At 41.6% G+C, this 24,113-nt stretch overlaps 1 protein-coding gene across 4 annotated transcripts in view; it reads right to left on the reverse strand.

Annotated features, from left to right (window-relative positions):
* pla2g12a (phospholipase A2, group XIIA) overlaps positions 1-24,113 on the reverse strand; it is a 38,646-nt gene that overhangs the window by 7,711 nt on the left and 6,822 nt on the right. For all 4 annotated transcript variants that reach the window (XM_080187690.1, XM_080187691.1, XM_080187693.1 and 1 more), the window contains exons 3-4: positions 7,021-7,097; positions 3,011-3,176 (exon numbers count right to left, since the gene is read on the reverse strand). In XM_080187690.1, coding sequence (XP_080043816.1) covers positions 3,011-3,176; positions 7,021-7,097 — 243 coding nt within the window. The remainder of the gene's footprint in view (positions 1-3,010; positions 3,177-7,020; positions 7,098-24,113) is intronic.

Genomic DNA, 24,113 nt, shown 5'->3' on the forward strand with positions numbered 1-24,113 from the left:
AATTCAAAAATAGGCTTTGATATATTGATTGTATTATTCAATTAGTGGTTTTCAAAGTCTAAAGCCACATTCCAGTGACTTGGGATCACAGTAAAAGATGGCTTCACATTGGCATTACTGTACCTTCTGCTTTCCAAAAACACAAACATAAAACAACTTGTCTACAAAGTTGCACCAGGAACAATGGTCGTGGAGGTGTATGAATGTGAGCCATCACCTGTCACATTAGCAAAGCACTCACCTGGCCTCTCAACTGGCTGGAGACAAACCATTAGACATACTCACTTGGACAATGTGACTCTGGATGAGAAAGGGATTCCCAGCCATGATGTAATCAAGTTACAACTGGAATATACTGGCCATGACCATATTTGGGTCATCGTGCATTTGGAAAGAGGATCATGTAACAAGCTAACCATCTGCATTTAAGCATCTTCTTTCTGTAGAACAGCTCAAGCAACCGAGATGCTGAAGGAACAAGACCTTGAATGGGACCCTCACTCTCAATTTCTCCACCCACGTGCAAATTTTGAACCCTTCTGCTGCTTTGACTTACCAGGTACTGCACATAGAAATAAAAAAAACTTACCCATGCAGCTATCTTCAGAAGAGTAGATAAATTGTCCAACTACAGTTTAAACTGCCTTGATGCGAAAACCAGCAGGACCGACCAACAGCAGCAAAACTACCTAGTTCAGCCTGAATCCTATATTCTTTAATTTTACTGGACTTTAAAAGCTTAATCTATCCTCACACTGTAATCCAGTAATGTGTGTACGAACTTCCACTGTAGGTGTAGAAAGCCGGAGCATTTTTATTATTTTTAATAATTTTCTTAAGCCGGGTTAACTACAATAAAAACCATTATCTTTTCTTTTTAAAAACTGTCTGGTTGTACCTCTCATGGTCACAGCACACAAACAGTTAGGCACTCTCAGAATTGGCAAACGTACCTTTTTTTAAAAAAACCTGTTAAGGTTAAATGAGTGGGAGAGGGGAACCATTTGACTCTCCTCACCTGGTCATACAACAACTTCCCCTTAGTGTAGTGGTTAGTATCCCAGTTGTCATGCAGGAGGCTGGGGTTCAATTCCCCATCGGAGAGCTGCCAAGTTCCAGTGGACTACAGTGTCTGTTTGAGTGGCACAGTGGTTAGCACTGCTGCCTCACAGCGCCAGGAACCTGGGTTCAATTCCCAGCTTGGGTCCCTGTGTCTGTATGGTTTTTTTCCCCACAGTCCCAAGATGTGCAGGTTAGGTGGATTGGCCACATTAAATTGCCCCTTAGTGTCTGGGGGACCATGCTGGGGTAAATGCATGGGGTTATGGGGATAGGGCCTGGGTGGGATTTGGTCAGTGCAGACTTGATGGGCTGAATGGCCTCCTTCTGGAGGATTCTATGATCAGTTACTTCATACTGAAACATATGCACTCCAAGTGTAGAAGACAAAAGTTCAAGTGAAATTATTATTAGCCATGACTTGGTAGCAAGCCCTTGTTCAGATTCAGAGGTTGTGGGTCCCATATGAGAGATCTGATCTAGGTTGCTATTTCAGTACTATCCTGATGGGGTGCAAAGGTTCGGTTTCTCAAATTAGATGTTAAAATAGGACCCTGTTTGCTCTTGAGACAGATTTACGAGATTACAATTTGAGTAGCAATGATCATCTCCCAGTGTCCCAGCCAATGTTTATTTCTCAAACAACATTAAAAAAAAATAAATTACCTGGTAATTTATCTCAAGACTGCTTGGGGCCTTGCTTTGTGCAAATTGACTGTCAAGTCTGGCTAAATTCAAACAAGTATTTTGTTGGCTGTGAACTATTTTAGGATGTCTTGAGGATGTGAAACTGTCTACATAAATGCAAGTTTATTTATGATTAAGTGACTTTTTAGACTAAAGAGAATGTTGAATACCATTTAGTCCAAAAAATTAGTAACGTGATCTTTTCATTTATAAAACAAGCAAAACAGCAGTGGGATTTCAAGCTGGGAAACCCTCTCCATGTGTAAACATTTGACAGAAGGGTCACCTACCCAATAAAAATGTATTTTTATTTTGTGTTGCAACATGAATTGCACAAAGCTGTCATGTTGGGTATCATGCTTGGGAAAGACTTACTGTGATCATAGGAGTCTGGTCAGGCTACACCTTGAATGCTGCTTTCAGTTCTATTATATATATTGCAAGTAGTAAGGGAATTGTTCCAAAAGCTGGCATCAATGCAGAGAAAAGCCACAACGCTGATCAGAAGGCAGCAGAGGAAACATGTTCAGACTAAGAAGGTCATTTTGGGACCGACATTATTCAATTTATAATGTGAATTTCCTAGATGTATAAGGCTGACAGATAAAGTAGCAAAAAACCTGGTAGTCACTTGGATGTCAATCCTCATGGGCTGATATACAATGTAAGGTACGGTACAAGTCCAAACTGAAGTCAGGATGTTACCAATACTGGATGAAGAGGAACGCCAGACAACAGGATAGGAAACAAATTACTGTTAAGGAGTGTTTAATTCAGTAACTGTAGATTAATTGGCAAGCACTTCACTGAGTGTATATAAAGGGGAAACAGGTGAGATAATGTGAGTTTTATGTCAATGTGAATAAAGCTCTGTAGAGAAAACTTGATTTTTGTAGAATCCATAGAATCATAGAATCCTATAGTGCAGGAGGCCATTCAGCCCACTGAGTCTGCACCAATTACAAGCCCACACAGGCCCTATTCCCATAACCTCATGCATTTACCCTAGCTAGTCCCCCTGACACTAAAGGGGCAATTTATCATGGCCAATCAACATAACCAAACTGATAACTAATTTTCTGTCCATTCTTCACTTACCAACCATTGGAATTTAACAAAAAAAATGCAAATAAAGCTTCCATGTACCACACCAAAGCATCTGCAACCCTTTATGGCTATTTCTTATGAATGGTATGAACACATCTTCAGCATTAACAGCTTTCTACTGAGAGCAGTGAGCATCAAATGATTTATTTGCACTTACCTTGTACAGTCGAATCCATTCCTAATGTTTTCTGTACATTTCTGCAGATTGTGGACAGGCAATATTGAAACATTCCATCACAGTCCTGTTTAGTGTTACCACAAGTATCATAACAACGATCATGCTGATTGCAGCATTTTGTCATAGAAGGAATGCCCACATCCAGCTATTTACAAAAAATGGACATAAATGTGAATGAGAGTGGGTAGTATCACGTGATAAAATCTGCAGTCAACAATAAAAGGTGGAAAACGTTGGCCCTCAGTATGTTCTGGTACCAAAAACTGATCATAGGCAGCGCTTGATGGTTACAATCACAGACATGACTGGTGGCTGTTGTGAAACAAAAAGATAGCACGGTCAAATTTGGATTTTCTCTTTTATTTATTTAACTGATGTCACTTTTAAACCCTCACAACTCTTAACTTCTACTCCACTCTTAAGCCAATCAATTTTCTGAAAGAGGAATAGAAGCATGGTTACTAACTGTGATCAATAAGCAACATTAAAGATAGATGTGGCAATTTTCTCCCCTGTTCTCCTCCCTGAAATCTTTTTTCAGGATCCATGGATACCAGCAATCCTTTAGCATGTTGCCCAAACATTTACTCCTTGTGAGTGAGCCCTATCAGTTATACAACCAGAGAGGGATGACAGATGATCTCGATTCAATTTTATTCTCTCTATTTTCAAGTAAAAGTTTCTGAACAGTAATCAGAATCTAAAACCCAGGCTTCTTGGAACTCATTTCTTGTTCCACAAGATCAAATTTCAATTGTAGCAAAGTCAACAGAAATATAAAGCTTAAAACTGCGACATTCTGATATGTGTGGATCAGAGTAATGCTTCTTACAGGAACTTTCCTTAATATTTTATTTATTGAAATGTCAGACATGAAATTGTGAGATCCTCTAATTGATCATCTTTGCTCGTGACATAACTTTCATACCTTGCTATTCTTTCTCTTCACCTTCCTCTTGCCAGGGGTTCATTCTTCCCTCTCTATACCCTCACCATCCCAAATAAATCAAGTTGGCAGTCTCTCCATCTCTAACTGAAACACTTTGTGACTAGTTAAATTGCACTCTTCCTTCATTCTCTATCTTTTTCTGTGAGGGAGAAGTTTGCCCAGAACATTTGGTTGAGTCTTTACAACAATCTGTATTTACGTAGCTTGTTTAACATAACCAAATACCCACAGTGTTTTGCATGACAGCAGAAATAAAAAAAATTAGGAAAGTTGACTAACAGCACAAAGACTCATGAGATGATGATTAGCTCATGGATTAAAAAGGACAGTAGGAGTATAGGAACAACATTGGCTGAGTAATAATAGATATTTTTCAGGCTGGAGGAAGGTTTGCAGTGGAGTTTCCCAGGGACTGGTATTAGCCCCTTGTTTTTCCTGATATATTTTAATGACCTAGATCTTGGTGTGCAGGGACAAATTACGATGCTGCGGCACTGTGGTTAGCACTGCTGCCTCACAACACCAGGGACCCATGTTCAATTCCCAGTTTGGGTCACTGTCTGTTTGGAGTCTTCACATTCTCCCTGCATTTGCATGGGTTTTCACCAGGTGCTCCAGTTTCCTCCCACAGTCCAAATGATGTGCTGGTTAGGTGCATTGGCTGTGCTAAAATTCTCCTTCAGTGTACCCGAACAGGCACCAGAGTATGGCAACTAGGGATTTTCACTATAACTTCATTACAGTGTTAATGTAAGCCTACTTGTGACACTAATAAATAAACTTAAGCTTTAAAACAATTTCAAAGTTTTGATTTAATTTATTATTGTCATGTGTATTAGGATACAATGAAAAGTATTATTTCTTGTGCGCTACACAGACAAAGCATAATGTACACAGAGAAGGAAAGGAGAGAGTGCAGGAATGTAGTGTTACAGTCATTGCTAGGGTATAGAGAAAGATCGACTTAATGCAAGGTAGGTCCATTCAAAAGCGTGATGGCAGCAGGGAAGAGTCGGTTGGTACGTGTCCTCAGACTTTTTTTATCTTCTTCCCAATGGAAGAATGGAAAAGTGTGTCTGGGGTGCATGTGGTCCTTAATTATGCTGGCTGCTTTTCTGAGACAACGGGAAGTGTAGACAGTGTCAATGGGTGGGAGGCTGGTTTGAGCGATTGGCTGGGTTTTGTTTACAGCTCTTTGTAGTTCCTTGCAATCTTGGACAGAGCAGGAGCCATACCAAGCTATGATACAACCAGAAAGAATGCTTTCTACGATGCATCTGTAAAAGTTGGTGAGAATCGTAGTGAACATGCCAAATTTTCTTAGTCTTCTGAGAAAGTAGAGGTGTTGCTGGGCTTTCTTAACTATAGTGTCAGCGTGGGAGGGGAGTGTGTGTGCGCGTGTGCGTGCATGCGTGCACATGCTCATGCATGCACGTGCGCACGCATGGAGAGACCAGGACAGGTTGTTGGTAATCTGGACCCCTGAAAAGTTTGTGAATGATACAAGACTTGGAAACATTGTAAACTCTGAGGAGGACAGTGTGAAACTTCAAAAGGAAATAGACAAGTTGGTGGAATAGGCAGATAGCTGGCAAAAGAAATTTAACATAGAAAAGTACGAGGTGATTTATTCTGATAGGAAGAACATGGAGGGGCAAGATAAAACAAAAGATACAACTCTAAAGAGCACTCAGGAACAAAGGGTCCTGGGCGTATAAGTGCATAAGTCATTAAAGGTGGCAGGACATACGGATAAAACAATTGATAAAGTATTCACTATCCTAGGCTTTATTAATAGGGGCATAGTACAGTACAAGAGTAAAGAAGTTATACTGAACTTGTATTGGACACTAATTAGACCTCAGTTGGAGTATTGTGTACATTTCTGAGCACTACATTATGGGAAGGATGTGAGTGTTTTGGAAGGAGTGCAAAAATGGTTTCAGGGATCAGAAACTTCAGTTATAAAGATAGATTGGAGAAGTTGGTGCTGTTCTCCTTGGAGAGAAGAAGGCTAAGAGAAGATTTGATAGCCATGTCCAGTCCCCTTGAGATTTTTGATAGAGTAGGTAGGGAGATCAACTTGAGGAAGCTTTTAATGGCCAAAAAGCTGTAGGCAAAGAAATTTAGTGAGGGAATATCAAATGGAAGGGCTGAGACAACAGAAATGTTATCATCAAATGAAGAACATGAACTAACAAAGGGTGTAAATTAGAAGACACTAAGGGTTAGAGCTGGATGACCACAGTGCATGATATGGGACATACAACTAGAGGAAGCACCCATGGAAGAATTCATAAGAAGCATAAGAACTTTAACGTGGACGCAAGTGGAAACCACAAACCAGTGGAGTGAAGTAGAGATAGAGCAATGAGCAACTGTAACAGCATATGAGAGCTGTGCTGTGGACTGAGCTGGGGGCCGGCTATTCAATAGACAAGCCTGACATCACAAAACATGGTTTCAGCAATTGTAAAAAAACTGGCAATAAAGATGTATTAGTTTATGGTGAATGTGATATTTTCATTCAAAGCATGAACAGGAAAATCCACTTGATGACAGCACAATGCTGGAGTTTGTATTAAAACTACTAGTAAGAAACAGGAAATCTCAAATTAATTTACTTTCATTCCCAGCTATTGTGCCTTAAAGACAAATTTATGATTTCATTTTTTTTAAAATCAAGTACTGGAAACAAAAACAACACTCTCAATATTTAGAATGAGTGATAATTGATAATTCAGTAACTTTGAACAAGACAGGCTCAAGGGAAAAATGAAAATTGCATTTGTGACTTTTAGTAAATTAAATACTGTACTCATCTTTAAAATTCAACCCAAAAAATACAACTGTTTTCAGCCTACTGACTTTGTAGCTGTGCAACACTTCTGCCTGTCATGGGAATAATTAAGGAAACATTCTGTTTAGCCAAATTACATTGATTATTAGGAAGTTACTGCAGTATTTAATTTAATATTACTGAGTCTTAATGGAGTTTCCTGAGACACAAGGAGCAAATGTTTGACAAAGTATTCCTTACATGCACTCCAAACATAGGCGAGCCACATCCATTGGGTGGTGGAGGCTTGTAATTGGATCGAGGAACTGGCTTGGATCCTGCAAGAAAAAATAAAAGTTTAAACCATTTAATTCCCTTTCGGACAACGAACAACAGTCCCCATTGCCCTTCCTCGATGACAGCTATAATGCCTTGATTATTGGAATGGTATCAAAGGATTGCAAATGTTACACCCTCATTCAAAAAAGGGGAAGGAATAAAACTGATCAGTTATCAATAAATTGGCAGTAGGGGTGGAAAAATTACTAGTGGTCTTTGTCAAGGACAAAATTAAGTCTCATTTGGAGAAGGATGGCTTAATAAGGAACAGCCAGTATCAGTTCATTAAAAGCAAATTGTATCAGACTAAGATTATTGAGTTAATTGATGAAGTAACAGAGATGCCTGACAAGGCTAGCACAGTAGATGTTCTTATGTATAAACTTTCAAAATGCATCTGACAAATTTGTTTATTCAGATAACAGAAGCCCCAGGCACTGAAGGGACAGTAGTGACTTGGTATATAATTAAAGCACAAAGTGTTAAAGGCCAGAAATTTTTAATGTTTGAAGTATGGACTGGGTCGGTATTAGGACCAATGTTTTGCTTGTTATATAAATGACCTGAACTTTGGCATAGGACTACAATTTAGAAGTTTGCAGATGTTACAAAACTTGGCAACATAGTAAATACTGTGCAAGATAATAGACATCAGTTGGACATACACTGGTCAGATCTCAACTGGTATGCTATGGACAATCTGAGCACTGCAATTTAGGAAAGGGACAACAAGACCTGGAGAGGGTACAGAGAAGGTTTATTGGGATGATGAACTTTGGTCACGTGGACAGATTAGAGAAGCTGGGTTGTTCTTACTGGAGAAGGAGGGTTGAGGAGAACGTTGAATACAGATATTCAAAATATGATGGAGTGAGTAGGGGAAACTGTTTCCTTCAGCGAGTGGATTGGGAAAGAGAATTAGTGGGTAAAGAAGATTTTTTTTTGAGAGGGGTAATATCTGGATTAAAGACCTCAAAGAAAGTTAAGGAAAATTGGAGGCAGGAGGGTGGGTGTGCAGGTGTGTGAGCAGACGGGTGGGCTCGGGGGAGGTGGGGGTGGAGGAGCAGTAGTCTTAAAATCACTTCAAATGATGAGGATATATAGAGGGTGACAAACAGGCAGACTTTATGATAGAATTGAAAAATAGAAAAAGGATTCAAGACTGCTGTGGGGAATGTGTGTAGAATCTGTGGTGGGATAGGTTGTATAAGTACTAAGATTAGACAAGCATTCAGCAAAAGCAAGTGCTTTTAATGGGGCAGGGCTTGAACTTTTAAACAAACTGGGACAAGGCGACCAGCACATATCACAGAATCCTACAGTGCCAACGAGGCCCTTCAGCTCATCGAGTCTGTACTGGTGCATAAAATGCATTGACCTGTTCACCTAATACCACTTGCCAGCAATTGGCCCATAGCCTTGAATGTTATGGTGTGCCAAATACTCAGGTATATTTTCAAGGATGCGAGGCATCCCAGCTCCACCGCCCTCTCAGGCAGTGCATTCCAGACTGTCACCACCCTCTGGAGTAAAAAGGTTTTTCCTCAAATCCCCCCTAAACCTCCCACCCCTCATCTTTAACTTGTGTCCCCTTGTAAATGACTCTTCAACTAAGGGGAACAGCTGCTCCTTAGCCACCATGTTCATGCCCCTCATAATCCTGAGCACCTCAACCAGGTCGCCCGTCTTCTTTGCTCCAACGAAAACAACTCAAACCTATCCAACCTCTCTTCACAACTTTAATGTTTCATCCCAGGCAGCATCCTGGTGAATCTCCTCTGCATCTCCTCCAATGAATTCACATCCTTCCTATAATGTGGCAACCAGAACTGCACATAGTACACCAACTATGGCCTCACCAAAGTTCTAAACAACCTCATCATGACCTCTGCTTTTGTAATCTGTGACCCTGATTGATAAAGGCGAGTGTGCCATAAGCCTTTCTCACCACCCTATTTACCTGCCTTTCCGCCTTCAGAGATCTATGAACAAACACACCCTTTGTTCTTCGGAACTTCCCATAGTATACTTGTCAAATTACTCCTTCCAAAGTGCATCACCTCTCACTTTTCAGGGTTTAATGCCCTCTGCCACTACATCTTCCTGTAACCCAAGACACTCAACCTCACTGTTAACCACACAGCCAATCTTCATGTCATCAGCAAACTTATGATCCTACCCCCCCACTTAGTCATCTATGTCATTTATATAACTGACAAACTAGTCACTAGCCTCCAAACACTAAAGCAGCCACCAGTCAACACCCTCTGTCTCCTACCGCTAAGGCAATTATGTATTCAGTTTGTCAGATCACCCCAAATCCCACATGCATTAGCCTTCTTAATAAGTCTCCCACATGGGACTTTGTCAAAGGCTTTGCTGAAATCCACGTAAACGACATTAACCATACTACCCTCATCCACACACTTGGTTACATGCTCAAAAAATTCAATAAAATTTGTCAGGCATGACTTCCCTTTGACAATCCCTGACTATCCTTGATTAAACTTTGCCTCTCCAAATCAAGAGATTCTCTCCTTCAGAATCTTTTCCAGTAGTTTCCCAACCACAGTGAGATTCACTGTTCTGCAGTTCCTGGCTTGTTTCTACAACCTTCTTAAATAGTGCAACCACATTAACTGATCTCCAGTCCCTTGGCACCTCCCCAGTAAGAAGTCTCAACACCAGGTTAAAGTCCAACAGGTATACTTGATAGCACAAGCCACCAGCTTTCGGAGCACTGACCCTTCATCTCATCTGACCAAACCTGTTGGACTTTAATCTGGTGTTGTAAGATTTCTTGCTGTGCTTATCGCAGTCCAACGCCGGCATCTCCACATCATGACCTTCCTGGTGGCCAGGGAGGAATTGAAAATTTGGGTAGAGCCCCTGCAACTGCCTCCCTTGCTTCCCACATAACCTTCCACCTTCAGGATGCCCTGCAGCCGTTCAGTGACATCCCGGACCCTAGCACCAGGAAGACAGCACACCATCCTGGAATCTCTTCCAAGATCACAAAAGCGTCTCTCTGTGCCCCTGGCTATGGAGTCCCCTATGACTATTGCTCTGACCCTCCCTGTTGAGCAATGGAGCCAGTCTTGGTGCCACTGTACTGGCTGCTGCTGTTGTTTCCCCCAGTAGGCCATCCCCCACCAACAGTATCCAATGCGATATACCTGTTAGAAAAGGGGGACAGCCACTGACTGCCTGCCCTTTTGGCAGACACCCATCTATCTGCTTGCACCTTTGGTGTGACCACATCTCTGTAACTCATGTCTATGACACTTTCAGCACCTGCATGTTCCTAAGTGCACCCAACTATGTCAGAAAGGTAGTTACTTTCTTGAGTGTATCCAGGGTCATTTTCTGCAACAATTGGTTCAGAAAGGGCACATGCCATATAGTAATGAGCAAAATTACTTAACAGCAAGTGAAATTATCAAATAGCAATCATAAAATGATTTAGTGAGGGTAAAGGAGGGAGACCGTGAAAGTAATAGCGACAGAAGATTCGAGAGAGTTAGGGGAACAGACAGATGTTTCTGCAACTATAGATGTTAACAATCGTGGATGATATACTGGGTCAACAGCCAGTAGTTGTGGTTGATAACAATACCGATGACACTGGTAGAAAGAAATGAGGTCCTACAGGCAGATTTTAAGGAATTAGGAAAGAGACTAACTAGTGGAACCTCAAAAGGTAATAATCTCTGGATTATTTCTGGTGCCCTGCACTAGTAGGTACAGAGTAAGGAGATGGAGTAGTTGGATATATGACTGGAGAACGTGAAGAAGGAAGGGCTTCATGGTTCCTGGGCCACTGGGATCAGTTGTGAAGGAGATGCGACCTACACAAGCCAAATAAGTTGCATCTAAACCGAAGTTGTCCAGTAACAGATTTCAGTTTGTAAAGCAATGTGGGTAGCGTTAAGTCCACAGATTGCTCAGTCCATAGATCACTATGATCTCATGGAACACGATAATTGGTTTCAGTTCTGCTACCATGTCTCACTCTTGCTTTATAAGTTTTTGAAATCATCTGTAATTTATAGGACTTAGCGCCCTACAAAAATTCACAGTAACACAGAATGTGACCTGGTCAAGAGTAGAATAATTAACTGAGGTAAAAATGATTTGTGACATATGTCACATGAATAAAACACAAGGCTCATGATGATATTTTGTAAAGCATTAGTGGTAATTAGTGTACATTTTTACGTAATAAACAAGAGCTCAGTATATATTTTAGCCAATGTCCATAAACCAGATTTGATTTTTATTGCATCAGTGAACTTTTTATTTGTCTGGAATAAACACACTTTGTACCAAGTGGCTAAATAGCCTACTCCTGTTCCTATGTTTCTTGGAGTGAACCTCCTGCAGGCAGATGCATCTAAGAGAACTGTGAACAACTCTATTTGTAAGAGTTTTACTTGGGTTACACTGTAGGCAGCATAGCTCCTGTCTCAGCATGACACAAGAGAACCATTGATATTATTAAAGCCAATCAGTACTGACAGCTTAATGACTCATAAGGGTTCCAAACTAATCCAGAATATCTATTACATTTGGAACTTTTCATTGAAGTGCGAACTCTTTCCCAACAGTGATCAAAACAAGATATTCAACATTGGCAAAATGGAAAGCTAAATCCACAACATGTTCATTTAAGATGACACAAGGAAGATAAGGAAACACGAGCAAAAGCCAATATTGTTCCTGGAATCACAAGTTAAAGCAGTCAATTTAAAGAATGCCTATTTCATATCATTCGCATTCATTAATTTTTCCTGATGCCTGGACAAATAACGGCAAATCTGTGCAACAAAATTAGCTTACAGTAGGTTTCACTTCACTCATTAAACATTGCTATGAATAATGAGTACACTTGTAACTGTCACCCAGCTAAAATTCCACATGTTTAGCACAAATCCTGCACACTCATCAAGCGGAGGCAAAGCTTCCCAAATACAGTACATATCAACTTCTACCTACACAATGGTTCTTTCATAAAGACAATAAGCTGTGTGGGTGAGGTGCTTTCAATCTCTGTCTCATGGGCTCAGATTCATTATTTTTACACAACTAAGCATGTAGGAAATCCTGATCAGGACGGCATTTCTTTATTGCTGGCAACAAGAGCTTCAGGCATTATGGTAGGACAGCTATGGGCGGCACGGTAGCACAGAGGTTAGCACTGCTGCTTCACAGCTCCAGGGTCCTGGGTTCGATTCCCAGCTCAGGTCGCTGTCTGTGTGGAGTTTGCACATTCTCCTCGTGTCTGCGTGGGTTTCCTCTGGGTACTCCGGTTTCCTCCCACAGTCCAAAGATGTGCGGGTTAGGTTGATTGGCCATGCTAAGAAATTGCACCTTCATGTCCAGGGATGTGTAGGTTAGAGGGATTAGTGGGTATAATATGTAGGGATATGGGGGTAGGGCCTGGGTGGGATTGTGTTCGGTGCAGATTTGATGGGCCGAAGGGCTCTTTCTGCACTGTAGAGTTCTAAGATTCTATGAGTTAGTGAACAGCTTACAGATAAGTATAACAGAGTTTCTTTTTAGAGTTGCCAGTTAGAAAGATTAATTTCCAACAAAATGTGTTCATTCCACGAATATTGAAAGTTCACCAATAGAGTAGAAATCAAAGCTGCTTTATGGACATTGGGCAAAATATATATACTGAGCTCTCACATATTACTTAAAACTGAACACTATCAGCACTAACGCTTTACAGAATATGGCAGGTCATGTGTTATATTTACATGAGATGTCAACAATCATACAAATAGAAGCTGTACTTTTTAACCTCATTTATTATTCTATCCTTGCCCAGGTCACATTCTGTGTTACCATGACCAGCTTGGCTCAGGACAGATGATTTCGAAACAACTTAGAGCAAGTTAACAGAACTGCAACTAACCATCGAATCAAAATCAACTGCAATTGGTCCCGATGGCTATAATGTGTCCACGATATAATGGCCAATAAGAATCTTCAAAAGATGGTTTAAGTTATTGCAGTCCAATCAATCAGGATCATCTGCAACCAATGCGGTGGATATGTTGAGTTTAATCACAATTCATAAGATAGAATATAACACACTCATTATACAATAAAAACATACAATCATGACATGTAGCCTGGGCCAATCCAGATTGAGTAGGATAGCTGGCAAGCACAAACAACTTTTTTTTTCTTCTTTCTCTTTTCTTTTCATTGCCTTCACAGTCTCTGAAAATACCCAAGTGTTAACATGGATTTACCCTTGGGCATTTCTTTCCACCACCTCTTGCACTGAGATCTCCCAAAATCTCTTACTTTGTATCATTTTTTTCCAAGGTGAACCTGGATTTATAATTTATAGCACTTATCGCCCTACAAAAATTCATTTTAATCATGAAATATCCCAAGAAACAATCAATCTATTTGCCAAAGCCAGTGGATTGACAATACTGCCCTTTGGGACAGCACGGTGCTTAGCACTGCTGTCTCACAGCGCCAGGGCTCTGGGTTCAATTCCAGCCTTGGGTGTCTGCCTGTGTGGAGTTTGCACATTCTTCCTGTGTCTGCATAGGTTTCCTCTGGGTGCTCTGATTTCCCTCCTATAATCCAAAGACGTGCGAGTTAGGTTGGTTGGCTAAATTGCCCCATAGTGTCAGGGGAATTAGGAAGATAAATATATGGGGTTATGGGGATACGACCTGAATGGGATTGTTATTGATGCAGGCTTGATGGGCCAAATGGCCTCCTTTTGCACTGTAGATTCTATGATTAATGCCATTAAATTATTTAGTCTTCTTTCCTTGATCAATCACATCTGGGTCTTGCAGTATCTTTTCCCTATCACTTCTCAAGAAAGACTCCATCTCTGGCATAAAAATTATCCATATCTGCCTCATCCCTATTTACTTATGCTTATTCACGAGGCCTGTTAATGAACTGTATACAATGGCTATCCAGTCCTGTATCCTTGTTCCTAACCAAGGGATAATTCATTCACTAACTTCTATTCTACTTCCATGTATTAACTAACTGACATTCCAACAAGAGTCCTAACCAAGCAAGGCTGAATGAAAATCTTAATGAAAATGTTGTACGGTTATCTATTCGTGCATTAATCATGCTATGGTCACTTATTCGGGCTGGCTATCATTAGCTTTTTTTAACCTACATACACCAAGCATTTTTTAACAAACCTTAGCCTTTATTATACTAATTCAGATAGCCATGTGATGGAGGATAAAGTGGAGCCTAACATCTTTATACATTTAGAAGCTTTTATCTATAGAGACACACATTACAAAACATTAACCTCTGCACCCAAAAGTCATGGTTTGTCTTCTCTTCCACATGGAAGCACAAGTAAATCCTCAATTAATACCCACCACTTGTGTACTATGCAATTAAGCACTCACTTAATACACAACTGACAGCCTCTCTTCTCCTTCAATGAAAATTAAATGTTTGATAAAAATATTTAAGAAATGAAATCACAACTTCTACATTCTGTATTATGTTGTGACCAGCCTGTCCATTGGCACCCCCAATAGTTAATCCAAAAATGTATTTATTTTATTGACAGTTGGTGGCTCGAATCCACTCATTTAACTTTAGAAATTATTTTTCTCTGCAGAATGTTGCAAGCTGGCAAGTCAATCGGTAACCTTTTCTCACTCATTTTTCATAGTGTGCATTAACCCACAATGAATGATTATCTACATTACATTTGGATGGTATACTGTTGTCAGCACACCCACTGTACAGGATATCATTTAAAATATTTGGCAAACAAATTTCCACATCCACCGCCTCCACAACACCCAGTGTTTTATCAACTTTTACTTTCTTAGTTTGCTGAGCTAAAAAACATTTTTGATTCACTGAGATAAAGAATTCTCAGAAACCAAACCAGTTACACCAGAATACCCTTAAGGAAAGTTAACACTTAGTGAAGCAATGCTAAAAGTAACTTTCCTTCATATTCTTTGGGTTATCTAGGAATGGGAGCTTAAGTACACACTTACCCAAATTTAACTGACTTGATATTTCACTTGCCTTTAAAACATTCTCTACTTTAGGATGTTTCATTGCAGGACTGAACTGAAATACATCAAAACTAGCATGTTTCTTGCCTGAGCGCACAACCAGTTCAAGCTGAGATTCCCCTCTTATGCTATCAGAGGTCCTTCCTTCAGTTTTTGATCATTTTCTGTTACAAGAATTACTTCCAGACTCAATGCCAATGCTTGCACTTGATTTTCTCACTTACTTTCATCCTATTCTGCCAGTCCATGAATCTCACTTCTTGGCCATCATCCTGAACATTCAACTAAAATTTAAACTTGCTGGTAGTTTTTCCTGCATGTCCCACAATTGTCATATCCCTGCAGTAATAGAGTCATGAAGGTTTACAACATTGAAATAGACCCTTAAGCCCAACTTGTCTATGCCACAACATTGAAATAGACCCTTAAGCCCAACTTGTCTATGCCACTTTTTTTTTAAAACCAGTAAGCTAGTCCCCATTGCCCACGATTGGCCCACTTCCCTCAATAGCCATCTTACTCATGTAACTGTCTAAACGATTTTTAGAAGACAAAATTGTACCCACCTCTACTACTACCTCTCACAGCTTGTTCCAGACATTCACCACCCTCTGGACCCTTTTGTATCTCTCCCCTCTCACCTTAAACCTATGCCATCTAGTTTTAGGTTCCCCTACCTTTGGGAAAAGATATTGACTATCTAGATGATCTATGCTCCTCATTATTTTATAGACCTCTAAGTTCATCCCCAACATCTTCTAAGCTTCAGAGAAGAAGGTCCCAGTCTATCCAGCCTCTCCTTACAACTCAAACCATCCAGTCCTGGTAGCATCCTAGTAAATCTTTTCTACGCTCTTTCTATAATAGGGTAACCAGAACTATACACAGTATTCCAAGTGTGGCCTCATCAATGTCTTGAATAAGTTCAGTAAGACGTTCAAACTCCTGTATTCAATGTTCTGACCAATGAAACCAAACATGTTGAATGCCTTCTTCACACTTTGTCCACCTATGACTCCACTTTCAATGAGCTATGAATATGAAGGGTGTATGGAGTGTCAGGAAGGGATAGTATCTCTTGTGGGGGAACATGCCGCGTCCTTTTCAGGGCGGTTTGTCCATCCTTTGTTGCCACCTGGCACTCAACTCTCACCTGTGGCTCCCCGTAGCTGTTTGCATTCGATAGCGGCCACACCCCGGGCAATGGCTTCGACAAGCCGGCTAAACCAGGTGAGGGCAGCCAACGGGTCTCAACCCTCGGTGAGATAGGGAGACATCTATCCCATCATGTGAAGACAAGCTCCAGTAGATTGAGCAGACGAGACCAATGAAAGTCCAACAGTCAAGAAGGCGGTCTCTGCAAGCGTCGTGGAATGTGAAGAGCAGGACAAGATACAGAAGACGATCTGGTCATCCACTGCGCCTAGTCCCATCTCCAGCCATTTTGAGTTTTGTCTTGGCACTGGATCCAGATGGAAATTGGGAAGAGAGTGAAGCTAATGCTGCGCAATTCTCCCTCATTTTAATCCAAATCAAGCGCTAGTCTCGACACCATCATTGTCCTGTTCAACCTTTGAAGTCCTTGGCGATGGGTGAGTGACAAAGCAGCAGGTGCAGATACACTGGGAGCTGTAGTCACGGACCTGCATACAGGCGGCTCAGATCTAATGGTCGTTTTTCGCTGACTGAAGCAGCAGTGAAACACAGTGTCTACCTGGGCGACTGAGCAGTCCTCTTCAGGAATGCACTGCTGACCTCCATAGAATGAGGAAGGGGCTAGAAAAGGTGCCCTAAACATTGCCTGCTTCACTACACCCTGGCCAGTTTACCACAGCTGGCGGGGATAGCATGTGTGATCAAACAAAATAAAACACAAGGTGATACCGCTCACCACTGGCACTTGGAACATGCGCACACTTTTGGACAATCCTACAGCAGACAGACCAGAGAGAAAAAACAGCCTTAGTTGCCAGAGAGATTGCAAGATACAACATTGACATTGCAGCCCTGAGTGAAGCTCGTCTTGCCAACGTAGGTCAGCTGACTGAAACTGGAAGTGGATACGCTTTTTCCTGGAGCAGTCGCGGCAGCGATAAGCGTCGCGATGCTGGAGTTGGAATAGCCATCAGGAGTCATCTTATTCGGAAACTTGCTAGTATACCCAAGGATCTGAATGACCGGCTTATGACATTACAGTTTCCGCTACAGAACAGAAGTCAAGCCACTCTGATCAGCGCCTATGCCTCCACAATGAGCAACCTAGACGAGATGAAAGACAGGTTCTAAGAACTAGATGCCTTACTATCAGCAGTGAGCAGAAGCAACAAGCTGATCTTGCTTGGCAATTTCAATGCAAGAGTAGGGTGTAACTGCAATCTGGCAGGGAGTCATTGGGAGGCATGGAGTGGGCAAGTGTAACAGTAACAGCCTACTCTTAATGAAGACCTGTGCAGCACACGACCTCCTCATCACCAACACAAACTTCTGTCTGCGGACGTGTAGCAAGACCTCCCGGATGCACCCCCGCTCTAAGAATTGGCATCTTATTGACTATGTCATTGTCAGGAGAAAACACAGGCAGGGTATCAGAGTGACCAAGGCCATGTGTCGTGCTCACTGCTGGACAGATCACAGGCTCATTGTCTCCAAAATGAGGCTCCACATCAGACGCAAGAGGAGACCACAAGGAAGCAAGGTTATGAAAAGAATCAAAGCGGCCAAACTGAAGAACCCCAGCATAGCTTCAGCACCGGCTGAAGACTTAGAAATCAAGCTTGCTGACCTATATCTTGCAGGCAACGCTAAGGATGACTGGGAACGCTTCAGGGATGCTGTCCATTCATCTGCACTGACGATGCTCAGGCTCTCTACCCACAAGCAGCATGACTGGTTCGATGAGAACAATAAGGAGATACAGGCTCTACTTGTTGGAAAGCACTGTCTTCATCAGGCCTGTCAGAACGACCCATCATCAACTGCCAAGAAAAATGCCAGTGCTTGCAGGACAGTCCAGAATAAACTGCATATAATGCAGGATGCCTAGCTGAGCACCAAGGCAGATGAAATACAGGGATATGCAGACAGAAATGACTTGAAACGGATCTATGAAGCCCTCAACACTCTCTACGGACCTTAATCTCTCGGGAGTTCCCCCTCCTGAGTACAGATGGCACAACTCATTACAGAGAAGGCTCAGATCCTGCAGAGATGGGCTGAACACTTTGAAGTTGTCCTCAACTGACCATCATCTAATAACCATGAGGCAATAGACAGGATTCCCTAGGTCGGTATCAACAGCACCATGGGTGACCCACCGGAAGCAGCCGAAGTCACGAAAGCTGTCAGCCAGCTATCCAGTGGCAAAGCCTCAGGGACAGATGCCATATCTGCAGAGATCTACAAAGCAGCTGGTCCTGTACATAGAGAAGCTCACTGAGTTGTTCCAGTCCTTTTGGAAGCAAGGATCCATTCCTCAGGAACTTAAAGATGCTTCCATCATACACCTCTACAAGAGGAAGGGCAATCAGCAGGTATGCGACAATCACTGAGGAATCGCGCTGCTCTCCATCACAGGATAAACCCTCGCAAGAGTCCTGCTAAATCATCTGGTCACTCATCTGGAGATGGGCCTGTTTCCAGAGTCACAGTGTGGCTTCCGCAAAGGTCGCGGCTGACACAAAACCGCACTACCTGGTGCTGCCTCATCCACAAGAGCTGTCAAGCTTACAAAGCAAGGTGCATTGCTGAAGCACAACTTAAGCGCGAGCTGTGCAAGTCCGGAGCCACCAGCGCAACAACTAGAATGCCTACACAGATCTGCCCAATATGTGCCAGGTCATTCCGTGCCCGAATTGGCCTGATCAGTCATCTTTGGACAGACTGCATCCAGCCTTAAAATGACCAATGGTGTTGAGGTCCTCATCGACAATGATGGACGAACAACAACATGAATATGTACCCGAGATCTCTTTGTTCTCTAACTCTCCCCAACACCCTACCATTAACTGAGCAAGTCCTAGTTTGATCTACCAAAATGTATCACCTCGTATTTATCTAAATTAAACTCCATTTGCCATTTGTCAGCCCACTGGCCCAACTGACCAATTCATCATGGTCTCCAGAAGCAATCCTTGATAACCTTCTTCACTGTCCACTATGCCATCAATCTTGGTGTCATCTGCAAACTTACTAACCTTGATAAACTTAGTCCTTGATAAATATATACCTGTCAGGCAAGGAGGAAGTGGTCGAGCGAGGGGACCATGGTTTACTAAGGGAGTTGAATCTCTTGTGAGGAGGAAGAAGGAGACTTATGTACAGGTGAGACATGAAGGCTCAGTTAGGGCACTGGAGAGTTACAAGTTAGCCAGGAAGGTCCTAAAGAGAGAGTTAAGAAGAGCCAGAAGAGGACATGAGAAGTCTTTGGCAGGCAGAATCAAGGAAAACCCTAAAGCTTTCTATAGGTATGTCAGGAATAAAAGAATGATTAGGGCCAGTCAAGGACAGTAGTGGGAAGTTGTGCATGGAATCTGAAGAGATAGGAGGGGCACTAAATGAATATTTTTCATCAGTATTCACACAGGAAAACATCAATGTAGTTGAGAAGAATACTGAGATACAGGCTTTTGGACTAGACGGGATTGAGGTTCATACAGAGGAGGTGTTAGCAATTCTTGAGAGTATGAAAATAGATAAGTCTCCTGTGCCAGATGGGATTTATCTTAGGATTCTCTGGGAGGCTAGGGAGGAGATTGCAGAGCCTTTGGCTTTGATCTTTATGTCATCATTGTCTACAGGTATAGTACCAGAAGACTGGAGGATAGCAAATGTTGTCCCCTTGTTCAAGAAGGGGAGTAGAGACCATCCTGGAAATTATAGACTAGTGAGCCTTACTTCTGTTGTGGGCAAAGTTTTGGAAAGGATTATAAGAGATAGGATTTATAATCATCTAGTGAGAAATAATTTGATTAGGGATAGTCAACATACTTTTGTGAAGGGTAGGTCGTGCCTCACAAACCTTATTGAGTTCTTTGAGAAGGTGACCAAAGAGGTCGATGAGGGTAAAGCAGTTGACGTGGTGTATATGGATTTCAGTAAAGCGTTTGATAAGGTTCCCTATGGTAAGCTACTGCAGAAAATACAGATGCATGGGATTGAGAGTGATTTAGCAGTTTGGATCAGGAATTGGCTAACTGAAAGAAGACAGAGGGTGGTGGTTGATGGGAAATGTTGAACCTGGAGTTCAGTTACTAGTGGTGTACCTCAGGGATCTGTTTTGGGGCCACTGCTGTTTGTCATTTTTATAAATGACCTAGATGAGGTGTAGAAGGATGGGTTAGTAAATTTGCAGATGACACTAAAGTCGGAGGAGTTGTGGAAAGTGCTGATGGATGTTGCAGTTTGCAGAGGGACATAGATAAGCTGCAGAGGTGGGCTGAGAGGTGGCAAATGGAGTTTAATGCGGAAAAGTGTGAGGTGATTCACTTTGGAAGGAGTAACAGGATTACAGAGTATTGGGCTAAGGGAAAGACTCTTGGTAGATTGGATGAGCAGAGAGATCTCGGTGTCCATGTGCACAGGTCCCTGAAAGGGTTGTTAAGAAGGTGTATGGTGTGTTAGCTTTTATTGATAGAGGGATTGAGTTTCGGAGCCATGACACCACGTTGCAGCTGTACAAAACTCTGGTGCGGCCACACTTGGAGTATTGCGTACAGTCCTGGTCGCCGCATTATAGGAAAGATGTGGAAGCATTGGAAAAGGTGCAGAGGAGATTTATCAGAATGTTGCCTGGTATGGTGGGAAGGTCTTGTGAGGAAAGGCTGAGGGACCTGAGGTTGTTTTCGTTAGAGAGAAGAAGGTTAAGAGGTGACTTAACTGAGGCATACAAGATGATCAGAGGATTAGATAGGGTGGGCAGTGAGAGCCTTTTTCCTCGGATGGTGATGGCTAACATGAGGGGACATAGCTTTAAATTGATAGGTGATAAACACAGGGCAGATGTCAGAGGTAGGTTCTTTACTCAGAGGGTAGTAAGAGCGTGGAATGCCCTGCCTGCAGCAGTAGTGGACTCGCCAACTTTAAGGGCATTCAAATGGTCATTGGATAGACATATGGATAATACTGGAATAGTTTAGGTTAGAAGGTCATTAGATTGTTGCGCCAACCAGTGGAACCATCAAGGGCTGAAGGGTCTGTACTGCGCTGTAATGTTCTAACCATACCACCTAAATTCTCATTCAAATCATTAATATAAATGACTAACAACAGTGGACCCAACACCAATCCCTGAGGCACGCCACTGGTCACAGGTCTCCTCTACAACCTTCTGTCATCAAGCCAATTTTGTATCCATTTGGCTACCTCACCTTGGATCCCATGAGATTTAATCTTATGGAACAACCTACCATGCAGTACCTTGTCAAAGGCCTTGCTAAAGTCCATGTAGACAACATCAATTGCACTGCCCTCATCTACCTTCTTGGCTACCCCTTCAAAAAACTCAATCAAATTTGTGAGTCCTTTGACCTTTCTGGAAAATATGTTATCCGAGTAGCAGTCTGGGTAATTGGTCTCTGGATGTGATAGCCCTGATCACTCTCATTACGACTATGTACTAACATTCTGGTCCTCAGTGCCTTCACTTGAAGACATGAGCATTTGAAGCACTAGGTGCCTTGTCTCCTTCTTTCAGCTGCACAGAGTCTGGAATTTTCTAACTAATTCCAATTAATTGTGAGGAATGAACCTTCACAGTTTGATAAGTACCATCCTTCCATCATGATCTCATCTGAATATTACCATTCCTCAAAACTCTCTATACTATTAAATCTCCTGAATTTAACACAATGCCTTACTACTTCAAAATTCTTAGTGAGCACAGTTGTGACAAAATGCTCTTCTTTCTTCATGCTTTCAAATGTTCAGAAAAAATGGAAGTAGGCGGATTATTACAATGAACAGAAGACAATTACTTCACCTACAGCTTAGTTGATAAGGACTATTTCATTAAACTAAGCCATGGCTGATCTCCTTCCTCGATGCTATTTTCCCACACTCTCCCTGCATCCCTTGATGTTCTTAACATCTAGAAATCTATTGATTTCTATTTTGAACAAACTCAATGACTGAACATCCATAGTCTTCAAGGGCAGAAAATGCCAAAGACTCACCACCCTCTGAGTGAAAAAAATTCCTCCTCATCGCAGTCCTAAATGGTCTACCCCTTATTCTGAGACTGTGTCCTCTGGTTCTAAACCCCCAATCAAAGGAATCATCTTCCCTGCAGCTATTCTGTTGAGTCATGTGATGATTGCTTCGATGATCTCTCATTCTTCTAACCTCTGGAGAATAATTTTAAAAAAAAAATTTCATGGGAAATGGGTGCCACCTGTGAGGCCAACATTTATTGCTCATCTCCAACTGCCTTTGAATGGAGTATATGCCACACCATTTCAGACAGCAGTTAAGAGTCAACCACATTGACATGGGTCTGGACTCATATAGACCAGACTAGGTAAGGAATGCAAGATTTCCTTCTTTAATAGGACATTAGTGAGCCAGATGGGTATTTACAACAAGCAATATTAGTTTCATGATCACCATCACTGAGACAAGCTTTATATTCCAGACTCATTAATTGAGCTCAAATTCCATTAGCAGCCACGGTGGGATTTGAACCCATATCCCCAGAAAGGTCTCTGGATTACTTGTCTAATGACATCATGACACCATCATCTCCCTGCAGTGGGATATATGCCAAATCTTCTCAGTTGCAGCTCATAGAACAACCCCATCAACCCAGGAATCAATCTGGTGAACTTTTGTTGCGCTCCCTCGATGGCAAGTATTTTTTTTTGGTAAGGAGACTAAACTGCACATGTTCCCAGGTGGGATTGAGCCAAGATTCTATACTACTGTAGCAAGACTTCCATACTCCTGTACTCAAATCTTCTTGCAATAAAAGCCAACATACCATTTGGTTTCCAAATTCCATACTAGTTTTCAGTGACCCATGAACAAGGTGGATTACTTCAAATTTTTCAATGTGCTTTATACTTGCCCACTCACTCAGTTGATCTAAATCCCCTTGAAGCATCTTTGCATCCTCCTGACAACTCTCATTTCACCTAGTTTTGTATCATCAGCAAAGCTGGAAATATTACATTTGGATCCCAAATAATTGATATCGATTATGAATATCTGAGGCTAAAATATTGATCCTTAAAGTATCCCACTAGTCCCAGTTACTTTCACAGTAATTTCACTGCAGCGTTAATGTAAGCCTACTTGTGACAAATGAATTAACCTTAATAATACTTTAATAAATCCATTACAGCCATCTCTTTCAACACCCAGGGATACGAATCAACAGGTCCATGGGGATTTGCCAACTTTCAGTCCCATTATTTCTCCTGTACTATCTTTTACTGCTTTCTTTCAGTTTCTCATTCACGGTAATTCCTTGATTCCCTCAAATTTTTAGGAGTTTTTTTTATACCTTCTTCCAGGAGAACAGACACGAAGTATTTGGTTAGTTTCTCCACCATTTCCTCATTTCTCCATTATAACTTCTCCTGTTTCTGCCTATAATTTGTCTTTGATAACCTTTTCCTTTCTGCAAACCGACAGAAGGTTTTACCGTCCATTTTTATGTTTCTCACTGGTTTACTTTCATATTCAATTTTCCTTTTATTTATCAATCTCTTTATCCTCCTTTGCTGAATTATAAAATGTTCCCAATTCTTGGGCTTTTTGGCAACTTTATAAGCCTCTTTCTTCTGTTCTAATAAAATCTTTAACATCTCTTGTTAGAACATAGAACATAACAGCGCAGAACAGGCCCTTCGGCCCACGATGTTGCGCTGACCAGTTAAAAAAAACAATGACCCTCTAACCTAAACCAATCCCTTTTCATCCATAAACCTATCCACGGATCTCTTAAACGCCCCCAAACTAGGCGCATTTACAACT

This window comes from Carcharhinus amblyrhynchos, chromosome 4, assembly GCF_965287045.1.
Source record: "Carcharhinus amblyrhynchos chromosome 4, sCarAmb.v2.hapA, whole genome shotgun sequence".
NCBI lineage: Eukaryota > Metazoa > Chordata > Chondrichthyes > Carcharhiniformes > Carcharhinidae > Carcharhinus > Carcharhinus amblyrhynchos.